The sequence below is a fragment of the Coregonus lavaretus genome (assembly GCF_964263955.1).
Source record: "Coregonus lavaretus genome assembly, chromosome: 9".
NCBI classification, from domain to species: domain Eukaryota; kingdom Metazoa; phylum Chordata; class Actinopteri; order Salmoniformes; family Salmonidae; genus Coregonus; species Coregonus lavaretus.
In genome coordinates this window covers 11,278,615-11,300,855 of record NC_139996.1, presented here as the reverse complement: position 1 = coordinate 11,300,855, position 22,241 = coordinate 11,278,615, and the positions used below count along the sequence as shown (strand labels likewise).

The 22,241-nt window shown below is 45.7% G+C and overlaps 1 protein-coding gene across 2 annotated transcripts in view; it reads right to left on the bottom strand.

Moving 5' to 3' along the window:
- LOC311134633 (cystic fibrosis transmembrane conductance regulator-like) overlaps nucleotides 1-22,241 on the bottom strand; it is a gene marked incomplete at its 5' end in the record, with an annotated part of 84,559 nt that overhangs the window by 40,654 nt on the left and 21,664 nt on the right. For both annotated transcript variants that reach the window (XM_084168368.1, XM_084168369.1), the window contains 8 exons: nucleotides 5,392-5,520; nucleotides 5,768-6,028; nucleotides 8,614-9,166; nucleotides 9,597-9,683; nucleotides 12,728-12,822; nucleotides 18,872-19,063; nucleotides 19,674-19,850; nucleotides 21,008-21,100. In XM_084168368.1, the coding sequence (XP_084024494.1) occupies nucleotides 5,392-5,520; nucleotides 5,768-6,028; nucleotides 8,614-9,166; nucleotides 9,597-9,683; nucleotides 12,728-12,822; nucleotides 18,872-19,063; nucleotides 19,674-19,850; nucleotides 21,008-21,100 (1,587 nt within the window). The remainder of the gene's footprint in view (nucleotides 1-5,391; nucleotides 5,521-5,767; nucleotides 6,029-8,613; nucleotides 9,167-9,596; nucleotides 9,684-12,727; nucleotides 12,823-18,871; nucleotides 19,064-19,673; nucleotides 19,851-21,007; nucleotides 21,101-22,241) is intronic.

Sequence of the window (22,241 nt, the reverse complement as noted above, 5' to 3'; positions counted from 1 at the left end):
CATCAATGCCTTCCTCTTGCAGGAACTGCTGACACACTCCAGCCACATGAGGTCTAGCATTGTCATGCATTGGGAGGAACCCAGGGCCAACCGCACCAGCATATGGTCTCACAAGGGGTCTGAGGATCTCATCTCGGTACCTAATGGCAGTCAGGCTACCTCTGGCGAGCACATGGAGGGCTGTGCGGCCCCCCAAAGAAATGCCACCCCACACCATGACTGACCCACCGCCAAAACGGTCATGCTGGAGGATGTTGCAGGCAGCAGAACGTTCTCCATGGCATCTCCAGACTCTGTTACGTCTGTCACATGTGCTCAGTGTGAACCTGCTTTCACCTGTGAAGAGCACAGGGCGCCAGAGGCGAATTTGCCAATCTTGGTGTTCTCTGGCAAATGCCAAACGTCCTGTGGACGTCGGGCCCTCACACCACCCTCATGGAGTCTGTTTCTGACCGTTTGAGCAGACACATGCACATTTGTGGCCTGCTGGAGGTCATTTTGCAGGGCTCTGGCAGTGCTCCTCCTGCTCCTCTTTAAACAAAGGCGGAGGTAGCGGTCCTGCTGCTGGGTTGTTGCCCTCCTACGGCCTCCTCCACGTCTCCTGATGTACTGGCCTGTCTCCTGGTAGCGCCTCCATGCTCTGGACACTACGCTGACAGACACAGCAAACCTTCTTGCCACAGCTTGCATTTTTTTTTTTTTTTTTTTTTTTCACCTTTATTTAACCAGGTAAGCCAGTTGAGAACATGTTCTCATTTACAACTGCGACCTGGCCAAGACAAAGCAAAGTAGTGCAACAAAAACAACACAGAGTTACATATGGGGTAAAAAAAAACATAAAGTCAGAAATACAACAGAAAATATATATACAGTGTGTGCAAATGTAGCAAGTTATGGAGGTAAGGCAATAAATAGGCTATAGTGCAGAATAATTACAATAGTATTAACACTGGAATGCTAGATGTGCAAGAGATTATGTGCAAATAGAGATACTGGGGTGCAAAAGAGCAAATTAAATAACAATATAGGGATGAGGTAGTTGGGTGGGCTAAATTCAGATGGGCTGTGTACAGGTGCAGTGATCGGTAAGGTGCTCTGACAACTGATGCTTAAAGTTATTGAGGGAGATAAGAGTCTCCAGCTTCAGAGATTTTTGCAATTCGTTCCAGTCATTGGCAGCAGAGAACTGGAAGGAATGGCGGCCAAAGGAGGTGTTGGCTTTGGGAATGACCAGTGAGATATACCTGCTGGAGCGCAGACTACGGGTGGGTGCTGCTATGGTGACCAATGAGCTAAGATAAGGCGGGGATTTGCCTAGCAGTGATCTATAGATGGCCTGGAGCCAGTGGGTTTGACGACGAACATGTAGTGAGGACCAGCCAACAAGAGCGTACAGGTCACAGTGGTGGGTAGTGTATGGGGCTTTGGAGACAAAACGGATGGCACTGTGATAGACTACATCCAATTTGCTGAGTAGAGTGTTGGAGGCTATTTTATAAATGACATCGCCGAAGTCAAGGATCGGTAGGATAGTCAGTTTTACGAGGGCATGTTTGGCAGCATGAGTGAAGGAGGCTTTGTTGCGAAATAGGAAGCCGATTCTAGATTTAACTTTGGATTGGAGATTCTTTATGTGAGTCTGGAAGTTGAGTTTACAGTCTAACCAGACACCTAGATATTTGTAGTTGTCCACATACTCTAGGTCAGACCCGTCGAGAGTGGTGATTCTAGTCGGGTGGGCGGGTGCTAGCAGCGTTCGATTGAAAAGCATGCATTTAGTTTTACTAGTGTTTAAGAGCAGTTGAAGGCTACTGAAGGATTGTTGTATGGCATTGAAGCTCGTTTGGAGGTTTGTTAACACAGTGTCCAATGAAGGGCCAGATGTATACAAAATGGTGTCGTCTACGTAGAGGTGGATCTGAGAGTCACCAGCAGCAAGAGCGACATCATTGATATACACAGAGAAAAGTGTCGGCCCAAGAATTGAACCCTGTGGCACCCCCATAGACTGCCATAGGTCCAGACAACAGGCCCTCCGATTTGACACATTGAACTCTATCTGAGAAGTAGTTGGTGAACCAGGCGAGGCAGTCATTTGAGAAACCAAGGCTATTTAGTCTGCCAATAAGAATGCGGTGGTTGACAGAGTCGAAAGCCTTGGCCAGGTCGATGAAGACGGCTGCACAGTACTGTCTATTATCAATCGCGGTTATAATATCGTTTAGGACCTTGAGCGTGGCTGAAGTGCACCCGTGACCAGCTCGGAAACCGGATTGCATAGCGGAGAAGGTACGGTGGTATTCGAAATGGTCGATGATCTGTTTATTAACTTGGCTTTCGAATACTTTCGAAAGGCAGGGCAGGATGGATATAGGTCTGTAGCAGTTTGGATCTAGAGTGTCACCCCCTTTGAAGAGGGGGATGACCGCGGCAGCTTTCCAATCTCTGGGGATCTCAGACGTTATGAAAGAGAGGTTGAACAGACTAGTAATAGGGGTTGCGACAATTTCGGCGGCTAGTTTTAGGAAGAAAGGGTCCAGATTGTCTAGCCCAGCTGATTTGTAGGGGTCCAGATTTTGCAGCGCTTTCAAAACATCAGCTGTCTGAATGTGTGTGAAGGAGAAGCGGGGGGGGCATGGGCAAGTTGCAGCAGAGGGTGCAGAGTTGGTGGCCGGGTTAGTGGTAGCCAGATGGAAAGCATGGCCCGCTGTAGCAAAATGCTTGTTGAAATTCTCGATTATTGTAGATTTATCGGTGGTGATAGTGTTTCCTAGCCTCAGTGCAGTGGGCAGCTGGGAGGAAGTGCTCTTATTCTCCATGGACTTTACAGTGTCCCAAAACTTTTTGGAGTTAGTGCTACAGGATGCAAATATCTGTTTGAAAAAGTTAGCCTTTGCTTTCCTGACTGCTTGTGTATATTGGTTCCTAACTTCCCTGAAAAGTTGCATATCGCGGGGGCTATTTGATGCTAATGCTGTACGCCACAGGATGTTTTTGTGCTGGTCAAGGGCAGTCAAGTCTGAGGAGAACCAGGGGCTATATCGGTTCTTAGTTCTGTATTTTTTGAATGGGGCATGTTTATTTAAGATTGAGAGGAAATTACTTTTAAGGAACAACCAGGCATCCTCTACTGATGGAATGAGATCTATATCCATCCAGGATACCTGGGCCAGGTCAATTAGGAAGGCCTCCTCGCTAAAGTGTTTTAGGGAGCGTTTGACAGTGATGAGGGGTGGTTGTTTGACCGCGGACCCGTTACGGACGCAGGCAATAAGGCAGTGATCGCTGAGATCCTGGTTGAAGACAGCTGAGGTGTATTTAGAGGGTATGTTAGTCAGGATGATATCTATGAGGGTACCCATGTTTAAGGATTTAGGGTTGTACCTGGTAGGTTCGTTGATAATTTGCGTGAGGTTGAGGGCATCTAGCTTGGATTGTAGGATGGCTGGGGTATTAAGCATATCCCAATTTAGGTCACCAAGCAGTACAAACTCAGAGGATAAATGGGGGGCAATCAATTCACATATGGTGTCCAGGGCACAGCTGGGGGCTGAGGGGGGTCTGTAGCAAGCGGCAACAGTGAGAGACTTATTTCTGGAAAGGTGGATTTTTAGAAGTAGAAGCTCAAACTGTTTGGGTACAGACCTGGATAGTATGATAGAGCTCTGCAGGCTATCTCTACAGTAGATTGCAACTCCACCCCCTTTGGCAGTTCTATCTAGACGGAAAATGTTATAGTTGGTGATGGAAATTTCAGAATTTTTGGTGGCCTTCCTGAGCCAGGATTCAGACACTGCTAGAACATCAGGGTTGGCAGAGTGTGCTAACGCAGTGAATAACTCAAACTTAGGAAGTAGACTTCTGATATTTATGTGCAAGAAACCAAGACTTTTGCGATTACAGAAGTCAACAAATGATAGCTCCTGGGGAGTAGGAGTGATACTGGGGGCTACAGGGCCTGGGTTAGCCTCTACATCACCAGAGGAACAGAGGAGGACTAGAATAAGGATACGGCTAAAGGCTTTAAGAACTGGTCTTCTAGTGCGTTGGGTACATAGAATAAAGGGGGCAGATTTCCGGGTGTTATAGAAAAGATTCAGGGCATTATGTACAGACAAGGATATGGAAGGATATGAGTAAAGTGGAGGTAAACCTAAGCGTTGGGTAACACTGAAAGAGATAGTATCTCTAGAGGCATCAATTGAGTCGGTCTCTGAGTGTATGGGTGGAGGGACAAAGGAGCTAACTAAGGCAGGTTTAGCTAGGCTGGGGGGTCTACAGTGATATAGTACAATTAGAAATAACCGAAACAACAATAAACTAACCATGTTTGGGCTGAGGCTAAACATAAACAGGATGTAGTACCGTAAAAAGGAACAGTCCAGCAGATATCAGCTGTATAGCTGGGTTATCATAAGGTCCGGTGGTGAAGTGCTAGTGAGTAAGAGGCCACGGCTAGCGTGTGCTACGTCCGTTTTGTTGTAGCCAGCTGGTAGCGAAGAATCCGGAGTTAAAGGTCCAGTGATTCCGGCGGAAAAACTGATATGCATTGATGTGCCATCCTGGATGAGCTGCACTACCTGAGCCACTTGTGTGGGTTGTAGACTCCGTCTCATGCTACCACTAGAGTGAAAGCACCGCCAGCATTCAAAAGTGACCAAAACATCAGCCAGGAAGCATAGGAACTGAGAAGTGGTCTGTGGTCACCACCTGCAGAACCACTTCTTTATTGGGGGTGTCTTGCTAATTGCCTATAATTTCCACCTGTTGTCTATTCCATTTGCACAACAGCATGTGGAATGTATTGTCAATCAGTGTTACTTCCTAAGTGGACAGTTTGATTTCAAAGAAGTGTGATTGACTTGGAGTTACATTGTGTTGTTTAAGTGTTCCCTTTATTTTTTTGAGCAGTGTAGAATCTTAACTCTAATACAGTGATGGTATCGTTTATTATATAATCTCTACAGCAGGGATGGGCAACTTTGATGGGGGTGGGGGTAACAAAAAATCTGAACTCATCATGAGAGGCCGCAATTGCTCGCGGGTCTGCGAGCATCATGGGGACCGCCAGGCCGGTAACTCGACCATGATAACAACTTTAGATAGCTGGCTACTAAACTAACTTAGCAATCTAAACATTTTTAGCTGACATGGGGTAATTGACTGACTATCAGCGACTGAGAAAAACTGCTGATGCACAACCGCATTTAGAAATTGCACCTTGTGTATTCTACTATTCTAACTCTCAACAGTAAGTTAAGACCCAGACTGAGTTCCCTCCTAAAATAAATAAATAATTGATCCGAGGGCCTTCAAAAGGGGGGCCAGTTGCCCATCCCTGCTCTACAGTATCTCTGAGACAGGGATCATCTAATGTTTTCATTTCTTTACCTCGAGAGCGAAGACGAGGAAGATGAAGATGAGGACGTAGACCAGGTTCCTGTTGGTGAAGATGTAACGCAGGTAGGTGTTCCACGATGTCGTCTCAAACACGTTCTCACGCTCGTCTGCAAAGCATTGCTGCAAACAGACAAAAGAGATATGTCAAATACTAAAACCTAGCTGTTCTTTGTGTTTTGTCTTTAAACGTTTATGTTCAAACTTTGCTTTGAAAAAGGTGGTTCAAACACTGGTGAACAATCTATGACGTCCCCTTGGCAACTCCTTGACCCTAACCATAACCTCCATGTGCTCTTAAAGACCAGCAGCTACAGGGGAAAAGGTCCAAGCTGCCTTGAACCCAACCTGCTCCCATCACTGAACCAACCTCCATGTCCTCCTCGTCCACGTCCTCGCTGATGTCATAGACACTATCTTTGGACAGGCGTCGTGCGTAGATGTCCAGCTCAGAGGCCAGCTCGCACTGCGGCGTGATGGACAGCTTCTTCCTGAAGGATGTCTGGAGCTGCTCCCTCCTGCCCTGCCCCTTGACGTTGGTGATGAACTGCAGCACAGACTGGCGCCGCTGCCCGCTCAGGTGCTGCAGGCCGTCGTGGTACAGATTCCCCCGGGGCAGCGACTCTTCCACCTATAATCAAATCAAATTAAAGTTAGATTTTTTAAATATATTTTGCTTTTATTTAACCAGGTAAGTCATTGAGAACACATTCTCATTAACAACAACATGAGTTTATTTGTCATATGTACAGGATACAGCAAAGTAATGTAAACACAGTACAATTAAATGTTTACATGCAAGCTCTCCTGTCAAACAGTGTAACAACTATAAATGTAATCAATGAAAAACATGTAGAATAAAGTACAATAAGACCAATTTTAATTGTCACATGCGCCGAATACAACAGGTGTAGACTTTACAGTGAAACGCTTACTTACGAGCCCTTAACCAACAAAACACATTTTTGCTATAGTAACACAAAACAAGTGATGTACTGGACCGTACGCATTACCCTTTGTAGAGCCTTGTGGTTGGATGCCTAGCAATTACCATACCAAGCAGGGATGCAGCCAGTCAAGATGCTCTCAATGGTGCAGCTGTATAACCTTTTGAAGATCTGAGGGCCCATACCAAATCTTTTCATCCTCTTGAGGGAGAAGAGGCGTTGTCGTGCCCTCTTCACGACTGTATTAGTGTGTTTGGGCCATGATAGGTCCTTAGTGATGTGGAGACCGAGGAGCTTGAAGCTCTGGACTCGCTCCACTACAGCCCTGTCAATGTGAATGGGGGCATGTTCGGCCCTCCGTTTCCTGTAGTCCACGATAAACTCTTTTGTCTAGCCCACGTTGAGGGAGAGGTTGTTGTCCTGGCACCACACTGCCAGGTTTCTGACCTCCTCCCTATAGGCTGTCTCATCATTGTCTGTGATCAGGCCTACCACTGTCATGTCATCGGCAAACTTAATGATGGTGTTGGAGTCGTGCGCGGCTACGCAGTCGTGGGTGATCAGGGAGTACAGGAGGGGACTGAGCATGCACCTCTGAGGGGCCCCCGTGTTGAGGGTCAGTGTGGCGGATGTGTTGTTGCCTACCCTCACCACCTGGGGACAGCCCGTCAGGAAGTCAGGGATCAAGTTGCAGAGGGAGGTGTTCAGTCCCAAGGTCCTTAGCTTAGTGATGAGCTTGGAGGGCACTATGGTGTTGAACCCTGATCTGTAGTCGAACAGCATTTTCACATAGGTGTTATTTTTGTCCAGGTGGGAAAGGGCAGTGTGGAGTGCAATAAAGATTGTGTCATCTGTGGATCTTTTGGGGCGGTATGCGAATTGGAGTGGGTCCAGGGTGTCTGGGATGATGGTGTTGATGTGAGCCTTGACCAGCCTTTCAAATCATTTCATGGCTACAGATGTGAGTGCTACGGGGCAATAGCCATTTAGACAGATTACCTTGGTGTTCTTAGGCACAGGGACTATGGTGGTTTGCTTGAAACATGTAGGTATTACAGACTGGTCAGAGAGTGGTTGAAAATGTCAGTGAAGACACTTGCCAGCAGGTCACCGCATGCTCTGAGTACACGTCCTGGTAATCCGTCTGGCCCTGCGGCCTTGTGAATGTTAACCTGTTTAAAGGTCTTATTCGCATCGGCTACGGAGATTGTGATCACACAGTCGTCCAGAACAGCTGGTGCTCTCACAAATGGTTCAGTGTTGCTTCCCTCAAAGCGAGCATAGAAGGCATTTAGCTTGTCTGGTAGGCTCGGTCACTGTGCAGCTCTCGGCTGGGTTTCCCTTTGTAATCCATGATAGTTTGCAAGCTCTGCCATATCCGATGCGCATCAGAGCCGGTGTAGTAGGATTCAATCTTAGTCCTGTATTGACGCTTTGCCTGTTTGATGGTTCGTCGGAAGCCGTAACAGGATTTCTTATAAGCTTCCGGATTAGTGTCCTGCTCCTTGAAAGCGGCAGCTCTAGTCTTTAGCTCAATGTGGATGTTCCCAGAAATCCATGGCACCTTGCTGGGATATGTATGTATGGTCACTGTGGGGACAACGTCGTCAAATGCACATATTAATGAAGCCGGTGACTGATGTGGTAAACTCCTCAATGCCATCGGATGAATCCCGGAACATATTCCAGTCTGTGCTAGCGAAACAGTCCTGTAGCTTAGCATCTGCTTCATGGACCACTTTTGTATTGAGCACGTCCCTGGTACTTCCCATTTGAGTTGTTGCTTGTAAGCAGGAATCAAGAGGATAGAGTTATGGTTCAATTTGCCAAATGGAGGGCGGGGGAGAGCTTTGGATGCGTCTCTGTGTGTGGAGTAAAGGTGGTCTAGAGTTTTTATCCCTCTAGTTGCACAGGTGACATGCTGGTAGAAATGAGGTAAAACGGATTTCAGTTTCCTTGCATTAAAATCACCGGCCACTAGGAGTTTGCTTATGGCCCTATACAGCTCGTTGAGTGCGTTCTTAGTGCCAGAATCAGTTTGTGTTGGTAAATAGACAGCTATGAAAAATACATATGAAAACGCTCTTGGTAAATGTTATGGTCTACAGTGTTTCATGAGGTATTCTAACTCAGGCGAGCAGAACCTTGAGATTTCCTTAATATTAGAGATCGCACACCAGCTGTTGTTAATAAAGAGACACCCCCACTCCTCCGATATTACCGAACTCTAAGAGCACTATGTAAATAAAAAATAGAAAAGCACCCTCACCTGATCGTCCTCGGGGACCACAGAGAACTTCCTCTCTGACAGCTCCCGCACGCCGTCCTCGATGGTGGTGGACCCTGGGGGTGGAGCCTGGCTGTTTTGGGGCCCAGTACCAATGAAGGAGAACTTACGTGCCGCTGCTAATGGATTTAAGATAATCGACTGTTTACGTTTCTCCGCATCTGTGAGACCGTCGCCCCCGGCGATGGTGATGCCTTGAGGTCCTGTGTTGCCGTTGATGACTGATGGCGGGGGCTGGCGGAAGGACTGGCGGATGTGCTCGGGGCCACGGAGGACAGCGGATTCGTCGATGGAGACACGTCGGAGGGTCTCGGTGAGGATGGAGCTGCGGCGTTCAGCGTTGATGTTGTCGTAGGCCTCCAGGCCCAGGAGCAGGGAGCTGAAGTCTGGTCTCTGGGCCTGCAGCTGGGAGAAGGAGCCGTAGAAATAACACACTCCGTTGTGAAGCAGAAGGATCTTGTCCGCTCTCTTAAGGTGGTCCAGCTTACTGGTGACCACAATACGAGTCTTGGAGGACATCAGTTTACACAGACACCTGGCAAGAGAAAACACATGTATCCTTTGTTTAGTTTATCAACTTTTACTTTAACAGACAGGCATGAAGTGACCTTTGGAAAACAAGTAAAAAGAGATGATAAGTTTCACATTGCTGTTCAATCCTGTGCTTGCCCTCATTTCTGGGAGGGAAGATGCTGATAACACAAATGTCCGAAATTAGATCAAAGATCATTCATGTCAGACAGAAAGTGATATTTCCACAAAAAGCCCTTTGATCGCCCCTCACACTTCACCACCTAACCCAATTTCTCAATAGGTCAAAGACAACAAGAAAGATGCAACCTTAACCTTAACCTTCTCTCTTCTCCTTAACCATTCACCCAGCCCATTCCAACCATTCCATCCCCCACACCCATCTCACAGACCCCAGCCCATATGAAATCCTCAGTGTTGAGCCACAGACAGACCTCTCAAAGATCGCTTTCTCCGTCACAATGTCCAGGTGGGTGAAAGGCGAATCCAACAGGTAGAGGTCAGCGTCTTTGTACACAGCTCTGTAAAAGCACACACACGCACACACACACACACACACACACAGAGATACACACACACATACACATACACACAGATACACACACACATGCACACGCACACACACACACACACACACACACACACACACACACACACACACACACACACACAGATACACACACAGATACACACACACACACAGAGATACACACACAGATACACACACACACAGAGATACACACACAAACATAAATGGAAGTACAGTGGGGAAAAAAGTATTTAGTCAGCCACCAATTGTGCAAGTTCTCCCACTTAAAAAGATGAGAGAGGCCTGTAATTTTCATCATAGGTACACGTCAACTATGACAGACAAAGTGAGGAAAAAAATTCCAGAAAATCACATTGTAGGATTTTTAATGAATGTATTAGCAAATTATTGTGGAAAATAAGTATTTGGTCAATAACAAAAGTTTCTCAATACTTTGTTATATACCCTTTGTTGGCAATGACACAGGTCAAATGTTTTCTCTACGTATTCACAAGGTTTTCACACACTGTTGCTGGTATTTCGGCCCATTCCTCCATGCAGATCTCCTCTAGAGCAGTGATGTTTTGGGGCTGTTGATGGGAAACACGGACTTTCAACTCCCTCCAAAGATTTTCTATGGGGTTGAGATCTGGAGACTGGCTAGGCCACTCCAGGACCTTGAAATGCTTCTTACGAAGCCACTCCTTCGTTGCCCGGGCGGTGTGTTTGGGATCATTGTCATGCTGAAAGACCCAGCCACGTTTCATCTTCAATGCCCTTGCTGATGGAAGAAGGTTTTCACTCAAAATCTCACGATACATGGCCCCATTCATTCTTTCCTTTACACGGATCAGTCGTCCTGGTCCCTTTTCAGAAAAACTGCCCCAAAGCATGATGTTTCCACCCCCATGCTTCACAGTAGGTATGGTGTTCTCAGCATTCTTTGTCCTCCAAACACGACGAGTTGAGTTTTTACCAAAAAGTTCTATTTTGGTTTCATCTGACCATATGACATTCTCCCAATTCTATTCTGGATCATCTAAATGCACTCTAGCAAACTTCAGACGGGCCTGGACATGTACTGGCTTAAGCAGGGGGACACGTCTGGCACTGCAGGATTTGAGTCCCTGGCGGCGTAGTGTGTTACTGATGGTAGGCTTTGTTACTTTGGTCCCAGCTCTCTGCAGGTCATTCACTAGGTCCCCCGGTGTGGTTTTGGGATTTTTGCTCACCGTTCTTGTGATCATTTTGACCCCACGGGGTGAGATCTTGCGTGGAGCCCCAGATCGAGGGAGATTATCAGTGGTCTTGTATGTCTTCCATTTCCTAATAATTGCTCCCACAGTTGATTTCTTCAAACCAAGCTGCTTACCTATTGCATATTCAGTCTTCCCAGCCTGGTGCAGGTCTACAATTTTGTTTCTGGTGTCCTTTGACAGCTCTTTGGTCTTGGCCATAGTGGAGTTTGGAGTGTGACTGTTTGAGGTTGTGGACAGGTGTCTTTTATACTGATAACAAGTTCAAACAGGTACCATTAATACAGGTAACGATTGGAGGACAGAGGAGCCTCTTAAAGAAGAAGTTACAGGTCTGTGAGAGCCAGAAATCTTGCTTGTTTGTAGGTGACCAAATACTTATTTTCCACCATAATTTGCAAATAAATTCATTAAAAATCCTACAATGTGATTTTCTGGATTTTTTTCCCTCAATTTGTCTGTCATAGTTGACGTGTACCTATGATGAAAATTACAGGCCTCTCTCATCTTTTTAAGTGGGAGAACTTGCACAATTGGTGGCTGACTAAATACTTTTTTTCCCCACTGTAGGTAATAAATCAAACAGGCTTGTAAATTAGGAAGTCAAGTCCCTGTGGGATTCAACTCAGTTTAAGTGATACATTTACAATGACAATCTAGCCAAAATGACAGTGATGCTCTCTCAGTTAAGTGGGAGCAAATGGAGACCCGGGACAATAAAACCAATAAATAATGCATATGTCGGAACGTTGGACTAGACATAGAGGTTCAATGGGAGTAAGAAAAAGGTTGCAGAAGCACCGGCAATATTAGATTATAAAACACTACAGTTATAGGAGCTGGACTAGAGGTCTTCAAGGGTCCACCCGAACCCAAATACCCGAGACTTGAGCGGGTCTGGGTCCAAAATTCGAACTTTTTGTTCGGGTCCGTGTCAGGTCCTGTTTGATTGTAATCAGGTCTTGGGTCTACATTTACAGCTGATAGACCCGAGTGGACCCGACCAGGGCTCTGCATATATTATTTATCAGCAGATGTCACAAAGTGCATATACAGACACACAGCCTTAAACCTAAACAGCAAGCAATGCAGATATGCCTATAGCATATTTCTTTTACGCTAATAAGGTTAATTTATTGACTTATAGAAGGCCTAGCCAACATATACAGACCTATTCGTTAACAAGAAGATCAACTTGACTGATATACATAATTTTTTTGTCACTCGGGTCTAGACCCGGACCCGTTAGGGAACGGGTCGGGTCTAGGTCTGGTTGTCGTTGGGTGCCTTCGGGTCGAGTCTGATTGTTCTGGGTCCGTTCGGGTCCGGGTTCCCTTATCGGGTCCGGGTCCAACTTTTTGTACCCGAGAAGACCTCTAAGCTGAACTAACAGTCAGATGAAAAAAGATATTGATACTGTAGTAATCATATTTTTCATAGGGAATTATGACCAGGAATCACTATCCATACACCGTCCCATACCAGGAGTCTCCAGGGCAAAACAACACAAAATGGATTCTTCCTTCAAGAGTATCATGTTACATTCCATTGACAAGTAAGTATAGGAAGGAATATACATTTAACGAGTCACAACACCAGTCATGACTTTAAGAAATCCACCACAGTGTTTTGCCGAGTAGATCATAGAGTGAGTGACTAAACATATCTTGGGTCTTTTATATTGAACGGAGGAGACTTAATGAATTAACGTTACCATGGTGACAGGTGCTGGGGTGAGTGATACGTGCTGAAAGACAGGTGTGTGTGTACAGGTACGTACCTGGCCAGACCTATCCTCGCCCTCTGACCTCCACTAAGGGTCACCCCTCCCTCCATAAGGGGCGTCTTGTCTTTCTCCGGCAGCAGGGCCAGATCCTGAGGGGAGAGCGGCAGGGGTTTAGATACATGTTTGAGACGCACACACACAAATCAAAAACTGAAATATGAAATGTAGGGGAGTAGGGACATCATAGCCCTACTAAATGTGTCAAGGAAAACAAAATCAAAAGTTCAATACCTTAGCAGACATAACAGACTGAGATGGCAGCTAAAGAAATATAAACAAGCAGTTTGTTTACGTCTATTACTCCTGAAAGAATGTTGACAACAAACTGGGCAAAGACTCAGTTCAACGTCCCCTAGTTTCTGTCAATTGTTTAAATGTGAAATTAAATTAACCTGAGGCCTGGTGAAAATGTACAACCTGTTGAGTTTTGCAAATCCAATTCCTTTTCCACATTAAAGCTATTTCAAAATAATATATATATTTACAGTATAAGTACCCTCGCTGAAAGACACAATGGTTGGATTTCAAAAGTCTAATTGCGCCACATACCAAACAATACCAAACAAGAAACACTGAAATATGAGTATGAAAAACATCACAAACGACCACAGCTGATGAATTGTTCATTATTACGTAGATTATTTCAAACTCAAACATCTGAAACACATGTACACCAACATGTAAAATAATGAATTGAGTCATACAGTGATGGAACACAGTCATAAAACCGCCTACCTTTTGAAACCCTACTTCTGCTGTCCGAAAGGAAGGCATTGGGAATTAAATTAACAGGTTGTTTAACAGGTCGTAAAACACAGCAAGTGGAAAAAAGCACCTTGTGTGTCTCATACTGAACAAAGCCACTGGATGCATCCCAAATGGCAACCTGTTCCCTATATAGTGCACTATTTTTGACCAGAGACCTGGTCAAAAGTAGTGCACTTTATAGGGAATATGGTGCCATTTGGAACGTATCCACTGTCAGGCTAGAGCTGAAACATACAAGCTAACTAAGGGCTAATGTGTAAAATGCTTGGGGTTTACAAGATACAGCCCACCCATGGTAGTTGTCTGGTCCTAGGACAGGCAACAATAGACTGCAGCACAATCACAAGCCCACTAAACACAGTCTGATTCGTCTGGGCACACAGAAACAGGTGTCTCTCTTTTCTCTCTGTCTCAGACCACATATACCAGATTGCTTTTGTAATTTCACTCACTTTGAGAGATGTTATATTCATGACTCTTCTAAAGTCACTCAATTGACAGTTTGGAAAAAGGTAAACATTACAGTTACAAAAGAGGGAACGGTCACTATCGTGAGCTGTCAAAGCGTTAAAATAGGTTCACACAGTAGTGTTTGCTTTAAACACACCCTGTTGTTGGTCAAACAGCCATTGAGTGATGGCTGCCGTTTTATGGACTCTTAACCAACCGTGCTATTTTGTGTGTTTTTTCGCATTGTTTGTAACTTATTTTGTACATAATGTTGCTGCTACCGTCTCTTATGAACGAAAAGAGCTTCTGGACATCAGAACAGCGATTACTCACCTTGAACTGGATGAAGAATTTTTATTTTATGAGTCGGATGAGAGGGATTTGCTCCAGACACCCGACAGGGCCCTCATCCCTGTCATTCGCAGTAGAAAGAAAAGGAGATATCGCGGAAGGAGATCGGGGTGCTTGGTAAGGAGCCGGCGACGAGTGGCTAATCTGCCTTTGCCATCGATACTATTGGCCAATTTACAATCGCTTGATAATAAAGTGGACGAACTACAGGCACAAATATCCTACCAACGGGACATTAAAAACTGTAATATCGTATGTTTCACCGAGTCGTAGCTGAACGATGACATGAATAACATACAGCTGGCGGGTTATATACTGTATCGTCATGATAGAACAGCAGCCTCTGGTAAGACAAGGGGTGGCGGTCTACGTATATCTGTAAACAACAGCTGGTGCACGATATCTAAGGAAGTCTCTAGGTTTTGCTTGCCTGAGGTAGAGTATCTCATGATAAGCTGTAGACCACACTATCTACTAAGAGAGTTTTCATCTATATTCTTCATAGCTGTCTATTTACCACCACAAACCGATGCTGGCACTAAGACCACACTCAATGAACTGTATATGGCCATAAGCAAACAGGAAAACACTCATCCAGAGGCAGCGCTCCTAGTGGCCGAGGACTTTAATGCAGGGAAACTTAAATCCGTTTTACCTCATTTCTAGCAGCATGTTAAATGTGCAACCAGAGGGAAGAAAACTCTAGACCACCTTTACTCCACACACAGAGACGCATACAAAGCTCTCCCTCGCCCTCCATTTGGAAAATCTGACCATAATTCTATCCTCCTGATTCCTGCTTACAAGCAAAAACTGAAGCAGGAAGCACCAGTGACTCGGTCAATAAAAAAGTGGTCAGATGAAGCAGATGCTAAGCTACAGGACTGTTTTGCTAGCACAGACTGGAATATGTTCCGGGATTCTTTCGATGGCAATGAGGAGTATACCACATCAGTCACTGGTTTCATCAATAAGTGCATCGATGACATCGTCCCCACAGTGACTGTACGTACATACCCCAACCAGAAGCCATGGATTACAGGCAACATCCGCACTGAGCTAAAGGATAGAGCTGCCGCTTTCAAGGAGCGGGACTCTAACCCGGAATTCCACTATGCACTCTGACGAACCAATAAACAGGCAAAGCGTCAATACAGGACTAAGATTGAATCGTACTACACCGGCTCTGACGCTCGTCGGATGTGGCAGGGCTTGCAAACTATTACAGACTACAAAGGGAAGCACAGCCGCGAGCTGCCCAGTGACACGAGCCTACCAGACAAGCTAAATTACTTCTATGCTCGCTTCGAGGCCAGTAACACTGAAACATGCATGAGAGCATCAGCTGTTCCAGATGACTGTGTGATCACGCTCTCCGTAGCCGATGTGAGTAAGACCTTTAAACAGGTCTGCAGGGCCAGACGGATTACCAGGACGTCCGAGCACGCGCTGACCAACTGGCAAGTGTCTTCATTGACATTTTCAACCTCTCCCTGTCTGAGTCTGTAATACCAACATGTTTCAAGCAGACCGCCATATTCCCTGTGCCCAAGAACACTAAAATAACCTGCCTAAATGACTACCGACCCGTAGCACTCACGTCTGTAGCCATGAAGTGTACTCCTGAGTGGCGCAGTGGTCTAAGGCACTGCATCGCAGTGCTAACTGTGCCACTAAAGATCCTGGTTCGAATCCAGGCTCTGTCGCAGCCGGCCGTGACCGGGAGACTCATGGGCGGCGCACAATTGGCCCAGCGTCTTCCAGGGTAGGGGAGGGAATGGCCGGCAGGGATGTAGCTCAGTTGATAGAGCATGGCGTTTGCAACGCCAGGGTTGTGGGTTCGATTCCCACGGGGGGCCAGTATAAAAAAATATATATATGTATTCACTAACTGTAAGTCGCTCTGGATAAGAGCGTCTGCTAAATGACTAAAATGTAAATGTGAGTGCTTTGAAAGGCTGGTCATGGCTCATATCAACACCATTATCCCAGAAACCCTAGACCTACTCCAATTTGCATATCGCCCCAACAGATCCACAGATGATGCAATGCAATCTCTATTGCGCTCCACACTGCCCTTTCACACCTGGACAAAAATAACACCTATGTGAGAATGCTATTCATTGACTACAGCTCAGCGTTCAACACCATAGTGCACTCAAAGCTCATCACTAAGCTAAGGACCCTGGGACTAAACACCTCCCTCTGCAACTGGATCCTGGACTTCATGACGGGCTGCCCCCAGGTGGTAAAGGTAGGTAATAACACATCCGCCACGCTGATCCTCAACACGGGGGCCCCTCAGGGGTGCGTGCTCAGTCCCCTCCTATACTCATGACTGCATGGCCAGGCACGACTCCAACACCATCATTAAGTTTGCCGATGACACAACAGCGGTAGGCCTGATCACCGACAAGACAGCCTATAGGGAGGAGGTCAGAGACCTGGCAGTGTGGTGCCAGGACAACAACCTCTCCCTCAACGTGATCAAGACAAAGGAGATGATTGTGGACTACAGGAAAATGAAGAGGACCGAGCACGCCCCCCATTCTCATCGACAGGGCTGTAGTAGAGCAGGTTGAGAGCTTCAAGTTCTTTGGTGTCCACATCACCAACAAACTAACATGGTCCAAGCACACCAAGACAGTCGTGAACAGGGCACGACAAAGCCTTTTCCCCCTAAGGAGACTGAAAAGATTTGGCATGGGTCCTCAGATCCTCAAAAGATCTACAACTGCACCATCGAGAGTTTCCTGACTGGTTGCATCACTGCCTGGTATGGCAACTGCTCGGCCTCCGACCGCAAGGCCCTACAGAGGGTAGTGCGTACGGCCCAGTACATCACTGGGGCCAAGCTTCCTGCCATCCAGGACCTCTATACCAGGCGGTGCCAGAGGAAGGCCCTAGAAATTGTCAAAGACTCCAGCCACCCAAGTCATAGACTGTTCTCTCTGCTACCGCACGGCAAGCGGTACCGGAGCGCCAAGTCTAGGTCCAAGAGGCTTCTAAACAGCTTCTAACCCCAAGCCATAAGACTCCAGAACATCTAATCAAATGGCTACCCAGACTATTTGCATTGCCCCCCACCCCTCTTTTACGCTGCTGCTACCCTCTGTTTATTATCTGTGCATAGTCACTTTAATAACTCTACCTACATGTACATATTACCCCAATTACCTCGACTAACCAGTGCCCCGCACATTGACTCTGTACCGGTGCCCCCTGTATATAGCCTCGCTATTGTTATTTTTACGGCTGCTCTTTAATTATTTGTTACTTTTATTTCGTATTATTTTATATTGTATTTTTTTGTGATTTTTGTTGGTATTCTTTCTTAAAACTGCATTGTTGGTTAAGGGCTTGTAAGTAAGCATTTCACTGTAAGGTCTACACCGGTTGTATTCGGCGCATGTGACAAATAACATTTGATTTGATTTGATTTGTGTAACACACCATCCACATTATCTGTGGCAAATCATCAATACCCCAGGGCATGAGTGGTGCCAATTTGCCACTTTAATCATTTTCATGCCTTCTCAGAAGTCTAAATGTAAAACCAATGATTGCTACTGTATAGTAGCTCTGGTGCCCAGAGTTTTCTGGTCAGGTCACGTAGTCAAAAACTCCTGATCCTAAATATACACAGATACACAGATTGACAATGAATGCTCTAGTCTAGTCTACATCAATGCCTGTGACTCTGAGCAAGCTGATATTCCGTCCCAATGACATAATGTGGTGTGTCCATGGCAACGGGAGTGTCTGGGACAGTAATCCAGGGACAAGGCCCCCCTGCTGAGGGAGCACTTTGAACACACTGCCCACCACTTTACACTGGGGCTCCACACAGGGACGGGACAGGATTGTGTTTGCGTGTGTGTTAGTTTGTGTGTGTGTGTGTGTGTATAAACTGGAGAAATATGACACATCAACGCCTCACAAAGGCTCCTGGGTAGACAGCCAAGTAGAACATATGAGTCAAGGGAGAAGGAGAGAGAATTGGGTTAGGAATGATTAGCAACAGAACAGGGGGAGGTTGAGAGAGTAGCAACAGAACAGGGGGAGGTTGAGAGAGTAGCAACAGAACAGGGGGAGGTTGAGAGAGTAGCAACAGAACAGGGGGAGGTTAAGAGAGTAGCAACAGAACAGGGGGAGGTTGAGAGAGTAGCAACAGAACAGGGGGAGGTTGAGAGAGTAGCAACAGAACAGGGGGAGGTTGAGAGAGTAGCAACAGAACAGGGGGAGGTTAAGAGAGTAGCAACAGAACAGGGGGAGGTTGAGAGAGTAGCAACAGAACAGGGGGAGGTTGAGAGAGTAGCAACAGAACAGGGGGAGGTTGAGAGAGTAGCAACAGAACAGGGGGAGGTTGAGAGAGTAGAAGAAAACTATTCAGGTAAAATAAAAATTTGCGAGAACGGTCGAAAAGAAAGCAAAGACAAAGGAAAGCAGAAAAAGTAAAGAAACATCTGACGCTACTACATCAAAGACCAGACCTGAGACCAAAGGAATTCTAACCAAGCTAACAACCAACACACAAACAACAAGTGTACATATTTCAGTCCACCGTACCTCCTCCAGCTGACAGGCCTTGATGACAGAGGTGTAGCGGAACTCGTCGTAGGTCAGACCAAACAGGATGTTGTCACGGATGGTTCCGGGCATGATCCAGGAGGTCTGGGGGGAGAAGGAGATCCGTCCGCTGTGTCTGATCTTCCCCTCAGACGGGACCAGCTCTCCCAGGATCATCATCAGCAGGGAACTCTGGGGGGAGACACAGAATTAAAGACAAAAGACACATAAAATAAAATGTTATCTCTATGGAAGACACACATTAGTGTGTGTGTAAGTCTCCGGACGCAACTTCGGGAGTCTGTTGGGACATTGGGCTGACATTTTTGGACTCCCTTAGTTGCGCATCTCTCTGGTGCCTGGCAATGGAAAATAACCCTAACCCAAAGTGTCCGTTTTCACCCAATCTTTTTTTGCCCGTCAACAAAAGCTACAATTTCTAGGAACACTACTTACCAGTTGGCAGGTAAAATGTGTCTGTCGCTATCAAAAAACGCATTTATAACCAGTTTTTATCCAGGGTCTTCCACTAGCCTACTATTAACATTTTCCACCGGAAACACTCGCTTCTTTGTGTTTCCAGTAGAAAACGTCAATATTAGGCTAATCGTTGGAATGGAAGACCCTATGACATAGTGAGATATGAGAATTACAGGGACTGCAGTTGGTACATTTAAAGAAATGTTGATTAACGTACATTGTTCCTGTCAAATCAAATGAACCCAATAAAGTAAACTACAAAGGCCCAGACCTCCTCCGTCCACTCCAGTGTTCCCAGACAGACAGTGAGTGGTAGTGCTACCTTTCCTGAGCCGGTGGATCCAGCCACCGCCAGCATCTGTCCCTTCTCCAGGTACAGGCTGATGTTCTTGAGGACGGGTGTAACATATAGGTTGGTGAAGAACAGCCCTACGTCACCGTTAGGATGGCCGTTAGACTTGTTCTCCTGCTTTATCTTCTCAAACAACTCTCCGATACCCTGGAGAGGGGGAAGAGAGTTGGGGGAGAAATAGAGAGAAAGAGAGGGGGGGAAAGAGGGAGAGAGAATAGGGGGAGAAAGAGAGAGGGGGGGAAGGGAGAAAGAGGATGAGAGAGAGAGAGAGAGAGAGAGAGAGAGAGAGAGAGAGAGAGAGAGAGAGAGAGAGAGAGAGAGGTGAGAAATAGCTTTACATTACATCAAATGTACATTTCTCTCATACAATATGACCAGACCAGCTTGTCTGAAAGAGTGAGCTCATGTGTGTACAGCTCTGTTTGTATTAGGAATACTATTTGGGCATAAAGGGGAAAACAGACTAGTGATAAAATGCTCTGATGACGGCTTTATGCTGAAATGTGTCCGACAATTAGAAAGATGAGTAAAGTATTTTTTTGTCATTTATTTTCAAGATTCTGGGAATCACTGAGAAATAGGAGACTCTTGGGCCCCAAAGAAAAAAGACCTCAAATGTCTAATCCATCAACATTTCCATAGAAATCAAATCACTGGTGAGAGTGAGACTTCAGTAGGAGAGAAATAGTGAAGCCCCCTGGTTGGTTTGTTTAATCATTGACCTGGGTGACGTTTTATGGGTCAGTGCTCTTCTAAGGGCTTCCGTCATTTCTATAGCTTACACTGCGTCACATTCATATTCAAATGAGCTGACGTACACGCAGTCCACAATAAAGACCAGTCTGACACCTCTGGCCTATTCCCAAAATAACTTTCACGGGAAGAGGAGACACTGGGATAGAATCCTGGGTGTGATAAATGAATGGTTTCCTAACCAGATTTTCCCAGCATAGAGATGGGTTTGGTATAGTTTACCACCGTGTAGCATTGCATTGGTGTTAGTTATCTAAATTAGTGCACAAAGCATCTGAACACAAATTATTTTCTACCTACTTGGGATGGCCATAAAATGTGTCCATAAAGTTAAATGTACTGCCTGCGACACTTCAAACTGATAACGTTGTTCTGTGGTCATGATGATGAATTGCCTTTTACCTACACAATACTAGGATTATCATCAGGAAGAATAGAATAGAATGCACACACACACACACACACACACACACACACACACACACACACACACACACACACACACACACACACACACATACACACACACACACACACACACACACACGTACCTCATCCCAGGAGGCGGTCACGTTGACCAGCTCTACCTCAGTGGTGGTCAGGTTGTACTCCAATACTTTGTACTCCTCTTTACAGAGGTATTCCTACAGGACAGACAAAACAAGAGTTAAAACCACTAATATGTTACAAATTGAAACAGACAAGAATATTATCTTGGCAACAACAAGTCAACTCAATACACACACACACACACAGACACAGACACAGACACACGCACACACATGCAAACACACGCAGACGCACTCTCACACACACAAACAATCACGCAAGCACACTCACACACACACACATTCACAGTGGAGAACAAACCGTAGTGGCTCATAGACAGAATAGACAACATGTGTTGTCCTACTGTAGTGTCCTGTGCAGTAGTGGCTCGTAGACAGAATAGACAACATGTTCAGGAGATAGAGAGGAATCCCTGATAAGACTGACACAACAACAACTGTACTGTGACCCTAATATGGCTTTTTGGCCATGGATGACGTGTGTCTGTCTCTCTCTCTCTATTTCTTGATGGGCCTTATGGCAAGGCGGTATGAAGGGCATGTATGTGTCTTGGGGTGCAGTTGGTGTTTTGGATTCCAGATGTTGGACTGGAAAGATGAGTCCATTAAATCAAACAGGTAGCTTCTACTTCCTCTTTGTGCGTGTGATTGAATGCCTGCGCGTGCGTGTGGGGTTGCCTGTGTGTGTGTGCGTGCGTGTGTGCGCGTCTGCAGTGTTTCCCCTAGGATTTTTGTGGTGGCAAAGTTAGTGTGGTAGTGGGCGTGGCCAATTGCGCTGTCTCCGACCAACATTTTTAAAGGACCTCCTCCTGGCAACAGAGACAAAATGTTGCTGTTTTAAAGCTAATTTCCTGCAATTCTACACATTTTGCCTTGGCTTATGCTGTGTTTTATGCTACATGAGTGACTCAAACATAATACCAAAATCAATGAGGGCCCCATGCCATGACATTTTTGGAATTTTAGATTCTCCTTGACTGTCTAGTTTTTATTTTGGTGATTGTTTTTCAAAAATCTTATTCAAAAATATATAGCTCCATTATCTCTAAATACTTTATATCTGGTTTTAGTCGTTTAAGTTTACACTGAAAACACTCTAACATCCCAAAAATGATATTATTTTTATTTTTTTAAACGCCGCTGCTAAATGAATATAGGGGAAACACTAATCAGCATGTCTGAACATGCATTTGTGTACATGTGCATGTATGTGTTT